At 37.0% G+C, this 10,000-nt stretch overlaps 1 protein-coding gene across 1 annotated transcript in view; it reads right to left on the minus strand.

Moving 5' to 3' along the window:
- Nucleotides 1-4,167: 4,167 nt before the first annotated feature.
- The window catches only part of LOC143026778 (uncharacterized), a 10,443-nt gene continuing 4,610 nt past the window's right edge, over nucleotides 4,168-10,000 (minus strand). The window contains exons 6-7 of the mRNA XM_076187549.1: nucleotides 4,467-4,706; nucleotides 4,168-4,358 (exon numbers count right to left, since the gene is read on the minus strand). Of these exons, the coding sequence (XP_076043664.1) occupies nucleotides 4,168-4,358; nucleotides 4,467-4,706 (431 nt within the window). The remainder of the gene's footprint in view (nucleotides 4,359-4,466; nucleotides 4,707-10,000) is intronic.

The following is a 10,000-nucleotide window of genomic DNA, read 5'->3' on the forward strand; positions in this document are numbered from 1 at the left end:
TTTAACACCGTACATTTGCATGTGAAAATGTATAACTGATTTTTTATAGTAAGCTTTAGTTTTACATTTTTTACTGTTGCCTCTCGTTTTCATGGCTTCTGTAAAAGCACTATTGACCTTTAACCTAAAGTAGAAAATTTCTTCCGTTGAAGCTATTTGTCTTCATAGGAGGTTAAGAAAACTAAGTAGGTTTTATTTATTTCACGTGTAATTGACAAAACCCAAAATTCAGCTTTTCTTTATCAATCATGTACTGTAATCGAAGTCGTTTCTCTTCTCATTGGTTTTACAATCTTGAAGAAGAAAATTACAATAAAAACATGGCACGCGCAGACTGAAATGATAGTTAAAGTGGAGAAAAAAAAATCGTGTTTTTGTTGAAGCCTGTTAATCTTCAGATTCTGAGGTGAAGAGAGCGAAAAAGATTATTAGGAAAGAAGATTTCCTGTTGTGTCATAAAAGAATAAAAAAGAAAAAATGTAGTTAGTCTAAAGCGGGCCCTACATGATCAATATTATTGCGCAATATTCCGTATTGTACAATATTATTGACGGCGTAGGGATGGAATTGAAGAGGTATACGTGTTTGACCTGTACATTTGATGTCTTCAATATCTTGTAATTCTTCAATACCATCCCTACACCGTCAATAATATTGTACAATACGGAATATTGCGCAATAATATTGATTATGTAGGGCCCGCTTAAGACATTACACATCCTTATCTTAGTAACACTTTAAAGTAATTCCATATCATATGACCACATTTTCAACTAAGTGTTAACATCTTAGGGTATTGCCAGTTCCGGTTAATTAAAAAACACACAATCTAGAAAATAGAATTCTGCTTCGGGAGTTAAAGAAAGAGACTGGGAAAGCGGAGCAGTTTAGCTGACTTCATAAGGAAGAAAAATATGGTGATCCACACCGAATATTGGAACATTATTACATGGTTGGTCAAATAAACCTGGTATATATCATGAGACAACGCTTCTTTTTCTTTTTGGCTACCCCCCTTGTAAGGGGGAAAAAGCCTTGGTATATGTATGTATGTATGTATGTACCATCCCTCTGATTTGAACAGACATATTCATCACTGATCTATACCTGAGACTTCTTGGAAAGTTTGGAGATCATGCTGCACTCAAGGGATTAATTTCTTTATTCTAAAGAATGTCAATATCTTTGAATATGATAAGAATAGATTGGGTCTGGAGAGGGTAATTGACAGTAAATGAGTTTTGCTCTTGATATAATTATCGTCTACCCTGCCAAAGATGATGCGCAGATCCGTTTGTGAAGAGATGATGTTATGGTCATAAACATGCACAGTAACATAACTAGTATGAAAATTAATGTTGAAGGAACGAAGAATCAAATAACTAGCGCCTCTTGTGCAGTATCGGCTCAGATCAAATCATTAATGAAGAATAAGGAATGTAAGTAAATTGAAACCTTGCAGATCAAAAGGAAAATAAAGGGATAAGTCCACTTAGGACAACTGCCATAGAGGGGTCAATCATATAGTTTTTAATAAGACACTACCTCTGACCCAGGGCAGTGGACAAGGTGCAGGGATGACCCGTCATCCAGGAGGTGCTAAGATAAGAGTGAGGGTGGAGTGTATTTAGGGATGGAATGGGTGGGAATGATTTTATGCCTTTTTCTTTTTGGCTACCTCCCTTGAAAGGGGGAACAAGCCTTGGTATGTGTACGTATGTATGTATGTATGTATGTATGTATGTATGTATGTATGTATGTATGTATGTATGTATGTATGTATGTATGTATGTATGTATGTATGTATGTATTGTATGTATGTATTGTATGTATGTATGTATGTATGTATGTATGTATGTATGTATGTATGTATGTATGTATTGTATGTATGTATTGTATGTATGTATGTATGTATGTATGTATGTATGTATGTATGTATGTATGTATGTATGTATGTATGTATGTATGTATGTATGTATGTATGTATGTATGTATGTATGTATGTATGTATGTATGTATGTATGTATGTATGTACGAGTGATGATTAGAAAATATATGTAGACAGTTTGGAAAGCAATGACGTTGGCCAGCCATGTCAAGCTTTCGAAGGATCCACAACAAAGTGGTGTTCTTTGGCTACCAAGAGAAGATCTAAGATGTGGCCAAGAAAAGAAAAAAAAATCGACTGATTTGTCAATGAAAAACATGTGTTACTGTGTTGAAAGAAAAGAGTTTGAAACAAATTAAGAAACTTTGTAAGAGAACAGAGTGAGAACAATGGGATGTTAAGTACATCAGATCAGTTCCCCAACTTTGGCATGGACTAAAACGAGACATTTTCACAAGATGAGGGCGAGACCTTGGTGTTTAGGAAACTATAAAGGAATAGGAATAGTGCAGTACTATGGTCAGGTCTACAGCAAACTCCTTCGGAGTCTAGAAGGAAATAACCCCATTCGGCCCATTTATTCTACTAGTTTTGAGAGCAAAGGAACATTTGCGAACATGAATTATAGGACCTTGAATGGAATTATTTGGGTGTGAAGAGAGCCGAATCAAGTATGAAAGTGTGGTTGGATGTAGTAAAGAAAGACTGCATGGGAAATTGGTTTTACTTGTATGGGGGGAAGGGCGACTTATAAAAACTGTTGTTAATAAAGAATAATATTTATCATAGGAGGAAGAACAAGAAAAGAAATGTTGTTAATGTTTTGACCATGTAAGTTTAAAATATGTTTTAGATGCTTTATAATTCACTCCAGATGAACAGAGAATAAAAGGTGCAGAACTTCATAGAAGAGGCAAAAAACCATGTGATGAATATTGAAATTTCTTATTTCATTATGCGGTCCTTGAAAAATAGATATGAATACTGATAGGAGGAGAGATATTCTAAGAGTCACAAAAGGTTCGTAGTACGAAAAACGCTAAATAAAACAGAAATTTCACAGACAGTTGACAGATTGATTGCATTTTAGAGAATTTTTTTGACCTATGATTTTTTCCACTAGGTATATTAGTGTTACATTAAACGTAAGCATCACCCTATAAGAATCTGAAGAGTGTATAGAGGAAAGATGTAACTTCTAAGGAAACTACATGGAAGAAATGGTAGTTTAAGTGCAGCATTCTCCATAACTAAAACTATAAACAAAAACTATTAACGTTACTATAAATGCATGATCATACTTCATTTCATGGGCTAAACGGCTTCTCCTAGGGCGGTTTCCTCAATTCAGTAATGTTTAGATCATCGCGAACTTGGACGGCTATGACCCATGAGTTAGCCCGATATCCTAACTTCGCCCGTAGTGATTACAGTTTAGACTCAGAATAAGATGAATACAAGGGACTATGGTGTCTTGGTCTAAAACTATATTTTGTATGAGTCTGAATTAAAATCGGTAAAAAAAAATCAGTGTAAAACCAATCCTGGTTTTGCTGTAGAAAGGAGGCAGAAGTAAGATCTTACACACTCTGGAAAGACGCAGAGTGTGGGGTGATCTAATAGAGGTATTCAAGTGGATCAAAGGCTTTAACAAGGGTGATGCAAACAAGAACATCATTTTAAAACAACAGGGTAGGACTCGCAGCAATGGTTATAAACTGGACAAATTTAGATTTAAGAAGGAAATAGGCAAGAATTGGTTTACTAATAGGGTGGTCAACGAATGGAATAAACTTAGTAACCATGTAGTAAGCGCTGAAACTATCAGTTGTTTTAAGAAACGGTTAGACAACTTTATGGATGGGGATGACAGGTGGTGATGGATACGGAGCTGCCTAGTGTAGGCCTTATGGTCTCTTGCAATCTCCTTCATTCTTATGTTCTTGAAGCCTGCTATCGACTCAGTGAATACAAGGGAAAACCAATGACAGTGCTTTGTCTTCTGTTGTAGAAGGTGTCCCGGACGGTGATACTTTTTCCAGTTCGATAGTGTTTACCATCTCCCTTATCGAGTAGCTGTATGAGCTACCACCCTTGTCTGCACTGGGAAAACAAGCATCACACGAACAGCTTTCCTATAGAGCGTCTCTTCCTCCGAAGTAGCGGGAATCACTCCTCTTCTCTACTCACAGGTAACGCTCTTTAAGGTGCTGTATGATGCTGACAAAGTAAGTGCTAGATGGTAAACATTTACTTTCAAATAAAGACATTTCAGTTGTCTAGACTTCAGAAACAACTGAATGTGTCTTATCATCTGATCTCTTCGTGCAGCAACATGGAGGGAAAAAGAAAGTGGCCATGGCAAAGATGACAGTGTACATTAAGATGAAGACTCCAGCTACGAGGAATGCTCGACTGCCTCCCAGCCAAACCCAAAGGATGCCACCAGCCAACCCAGAAAGAGATTTTCCTGAAAAAAAAACATAAAATAGAATTATATTAGAAGACTTTATGATAAACCACCACCCCTTTTCCATTATTCATTCTACTTATTCAAGAAACTATATTCGTTACTTACCAATATACAGAGTAGCTTTCAAAACAGCAAACATCGAAGCTTCGGTCCCTTTCGGTGCAATTTGGTTGACGTAGAGGGTAAGAGCAGCCTTGTTAAGGCCGTATGTTATCCCGTGCATGAACTCGATTGGAAGAAAGTACCATGGGTTGGATATGGTGAAATATAAGATGTAGCGGATTCCATGGCAGAACAAAATCAAGATGATGGACCAAGTAGTTCCGATCTTGAGGAGAATATCACCTGAAAAACATTGTAATAAGTTCCTGCGAACAAATGCATGCATACTAAAGCTACTTGGTTTTATTTCCAAATCAGGGAGCAAAGCAAGTAAATAGAGTGTACTTCAAAAGCCAGGTCAGTTGTGACATTAAAAAGGAGAACAGTGAAAATAGACAACTGACGAAAGAACGGTGCCAGGCCGTAAGCAACTATTTCAGTGCTACTTCATAGGGACAAGCTCTACAAATGTAAAGATCATATGATGCATGCAACTTCTTATATGTTAGTTACAAAAAAAAAAACATTTATCTGCAAGCGGTTTCAAGTTATAAAATCCTAAATATGCATGACCTTGAATTTGATTGATCAATCTTTGTTCGTGAAGAAAATAGGCAAGAGCTAGATTATACCAATAGCGTGGTTAATGAATGGAATAAAGTTATTAACCATGTAGTGAGCTCTAAGAATATCGGTTGTTTTAAAAGAAGGTTAGACAACTTTATGGATGGAGATGACTGGTAGTAATGGACGTAGAACTGTCTACTGTAGGCCTTATGGTTTCTTGTAGTGTACTTCATTCTTATGTTCTTATCATCACGTCTACTCAGGATCAAAGATCTTTATGCAGAGTGAAAGCCCATATGCGTCGTCGTAAATGTTGATATATCTTTCTGTCTGTAGTATTTTTCAAGTTATGACCCTCTAAAATTTTGTGACCGTTTGTCCCCTCAAAATCACTCAAAATTAGAATTCGTACATTTCACTATTGCGATGATGATTAGAAGTCAGAAATAGGATTTGAAATAAGATTTTTTTTTTTTTTTTTTTTTTAAGTTACATAGATATTTGTTGCATTTTTTGGTGATCTCGCCTTTGATCTCGAACTTGAATCAATCACTCCTAAAACGTTGTAAGGTCAGGTAGAAACCACTGAATCATTCCTGAACATTCTATGTCAATTGACCCTGTTGCATTTTTGTAACAATGAAAAAATAAATAAAATAAAATAAAAATCGACCAAAAACACGATCTCGCTCGGACTTAATACGGACAAGGTAGTTATTAAATCAGTACTTGTAATCTAAGTGATTCAAAGATAAAAAGAAAATTGACATATGAAATAAGTCAATATTTCCTTAGTACTAAACATTAGTAGTAAACAAACTCACATGGATGAAACAATAACAGTAAGGCAAAAGATAGTGAAATTAATACTTATTATAATAATAACAATAATGATTTTGCACATTTCGACACAAATCAATACTTCCTTGAAAAAAAAAAATCCATTATTTTTCCACTTCTGCCTCGTATGTTTACTTTATACATTTCAGAGTTTTATCCTTCTCAATCAACTCACCCTTAGCATCTCTCTACCTCCTTTTTATTATCATTTATCCATTTTGTCTCTACTTTCAATCTTCCTTCCACCAGATGATCATCCTCCCATTCTCTCCCTTTAACACAATTAAGATCAGAACTCTTTCAATCACCTCCACATAATCCATTACTGTTCTCTTAACTACCCTCTCGCCAACCACTCCGGCCCGTGTGTACCTATGTATATATTTCGTCTTTATTACTGTAGTCCCAGAAATCAGCACTATCGAGCCACTTTTCCAACATTTTTCTCTCTTCTTCTGTTCCTTTCTAGTACAGCATATTTCTCAATTACAAAACTCCATTCACTGGCTCCTTACCTACGTCGGCATTCAAATCCCCCAGCAGTAGTACATTTACACTGCTTCTTAGATTCTCAAAAAATTCCAAAACTCTTTTTTTTTCTAATTTTTCCCACTACTAGGATCATAAACACTCACAAACATCCATACCGTCCAACCTATTCTCAATTTGTCTACATTATATTTGATGACGCTTCCTTCCATTCAACCATAAATACATCTCATCACTCATCAACAAAGCCAATTCCTCCCACCCTCGTCCTTTCCCTTACAGTTTGATTTTGCCCATTGCTAACACACCCATATCCTCCCTTTTATCATTACTTTTCTACATCCACGAACATTTAAAAGCCCAACCTCCCAGACTATTTTTTGTCTCAACACTTCTATGAAAAATATCACAGAGAATAATTTAATTCTACTTTGTCACCTTCTGCGATACGCATGAGGACACGGCGGTGGCCTTTTCACCTCTCCTCGGCTACAAGAGTATTGGAAGACGAGGGCGTGGAAACCAAGAAATAATAAAAGAAAGATTCAAAAGTGACAGCAGAAAGTACTAAAAATAGTCTCAGTATACACGTTCAGACTCTTTCTTTCTGTTTCCCTTAAATTTAAAGTATGCTCCATACAATGTCTAGGGCACAACCACTCCTTCATATGACCTTCTCTTTGCCTTCATCCCTAGATACCCATTTCCCATAACGTTATTCATAACACCCAGACAATACCTTCACCACTACTTCTTTCACGACCACATTTGGCAACAAATACTTATATTCTTCACTTCTTCCAGTCTCTCACCTTTCACACTTATGTTCAACTCGCCACCGTCATCATTCCTTGTACACCTTACTTTTACCTACATTTACAAAGGATTTACAAAGGCGGAGCATGCCGACAGGAGACCTCTTTGTCCATATCTAGGTCGGATGCGAAAAAAATCATAATAATAATAAATAGATAAAAACTATAATAATGTAAATATCAAATAATTATAATAATAACAACGTTTACTCTAGAATTTCTCCTCTCACACACCATCTCAATCTCAATTTCACCTGAAATATCAGTCACATCCACAAACAACAACTGGTCCATCTCGCACATTCCTCAACTTTCACTCGCCAACTTCCAACTCCAAACCTCTGCCTAATACTCCCATGCTTACCTTCTTTACCAGCCCAGCCATATATAACAATGAACAAACATGATGATATCACACAACTCTGACGTAGCCTACTCTACCTCAGACTATTCACTCTTGTCTTTCCAACCCTTACATATGTTCTAATACTCATGTAAAAAAATATTCAACAGACTTCTTCCTTTCTCACAAATGCGCAACACACTCCACAATGCCTCTCTGTCAACCTTGTCACAAGCTTTCGCCAAGTCCACAAAAGTCAAAGGACATCTTTATACTTTGCCAAAAAATATTGTATATCAGTTTTACTACAAACACTTGATCTACACACCCTCATTCTCTCCTACACATATGTTGTTCTTCCAAAATACTCTCCTTTTTTCCAATTTCTCTCAATTAACATCTTCACATACACATTACCGAGCACACTAAACAAACTGATTCCTCTTAAATCACTACATTCATATCTAACCATCTTCCCCTTATATGGAAAAAATATTTATGTACTCTTCCAATCCATCGGTATACTTCTTTCTGTTAAACACATAAACATTAAATAATCTCACCAGCCATTCCACTATAACTACTCCACTCTTTGTTCAGACATTTCACATGACACACATCTAATCTATATACCCTTCCAGCTTTCATTTCTTTCAATGTTACTTGCACTTCCTCTTTTGCTATACCATTACCATTCTCTTCTCTTATTCTAATCTTAATTGACACCACCATACACATTATCGACTACAATTAACAAGACTGGTAGCTCTAAAATTACTATATTCATACTTGATCCTCTATCCCTTGTATAGTGGAAGTGTACATGCGTCCTCTAATCCACCAGTACACTCCCTTTTCTTAGACATACATAAAACAATCTCACCATTCATTCAACCATAAATATTCCCCTTTTTGCCAGACATTCCACGTGACATTTATCCAACCCAGGTGCCTTTCCAGCTTTCATCGCTTTCAATACTATTTGTATCTCTTCCCTTCCTATAGATTCATTATGTCCTCTCCCATGCCAATCCTTCCAATTAAAACCCTCCCAAACACATTACCGACTACACTTAAAAGATCTAAAAGTATCAAATTCACATTTGTTTCCCTTTCTCTTGTATAATGGGATCATACATGCCTTCTTCCGATCCACTGTCATATTTCCTTTTTTTTTAGACAGACATTATATAATCTCACCAGCCATTCCAGTATAAATGCTTCTCTCTTTGCCAAACATTCCACATAACACCTGCTCATCCTCTGTGCCTTTCCAGTTTTTTGTCCATTTTAATGCTACTTGTATCTCCTTTCTTGCTATAGCCTAGTCATTTTCATCAACCAGTCGTTCTCCTGACATCTCCCACCACCACAATCAAAGCTTTCTTATCTTCTTATACATTTAACAATCCCTTGATATACTCTATTCACCTTCCATTCATCGCCTTCACCTCTATTGGTATATGTCCATGTGCCCTCTTTACTCTTTCCTCTCTACCCGACTCGACTTTTCGTGTTTTTTTTTACTTCATTTTAAAGCACCAACACTTATTTTCTTAAACACTTAACCCAATTCACGTCCTCTCCCCTTTGCCTCATTTACTTTGAGATTCGATTCTACTCTCCTCACTCCATATCTCCCACATGCTTTTTTAATTCTACTTTGTAACCATTCATCATATGTTGACCTCTTTTCTGACTCCACTGGCCCCATCTCTCCGTTCTACCACCCATTGCCATTCCTTCTGTTCCATCCAGTTCTCCCTATCCTACACACCGTCTTGCATATTTTAGAACCTCCTCCTTAAAACATACCCATTCTTCCTCCACTCCTTCTTCTCCTTTCTCATTCACTACACCCCTTACTTTTCCAGATATCCTTTCTCTTTCTTCTCATTCAGCTTGCTCACTCTCAGCCTCCTTCCCACCTCTTCTTTCTCCATTTTACAATCACCCTTAACCTCCCCTCCGTCAGGTGATGACCAGACATTTCATCACTCTCTCCTCTGAAAACATTCAAGTCCAGAATTCTGCCGATACTTTTGGGCACGAATACCTGGTCTATTAATGCCCTCCCGACTGTCCTTCCACTATCCAACTAAGCGTACGTATAATCATGCTTACCTTTCTTCTTAAACAATGTGTTCTTTATCATTTCTCTTTCAATACACAGTGTAGTGTTCTATAGCCAACACGTGTAGTTACCCCTTTAAGAATCGTGTCCGCCAAGTACAGGACAAAACTATGGTCACCCCTTAGGACGACATGCGTTCGACTATTTTGTGGAAAACCTCCCATACCTTGTCCCTATACGTATAGTTACCCCTTTAAAACTCGTGACCGCCAATTACAGGACAAAACTATGGTCACCCCTTAGGACGACATGCGTTCGATTATTTGGTGAAAAACCTCCCATACCTTGTCCCTACCACTCGTTTCAGACTGGCGCTTCCAACAAGGGCGACTAGTAGTGGAACCAACAT

Source organism: Oratosquilla oratoria, chromosome 7, assembly GCF_046742065.1.
Source record: "Oratosquilla oratoria isolate Oo_2021 chromosome 7, ASM4674206v1, whole genome shotgun sequence".
Lineage (NCBI taxonomy): Eukaryota > Metazoa > Arthropoda > Malacostraca > Stomatopoda > Squillidae > Oratosquilla > Oratosquilla oratoria.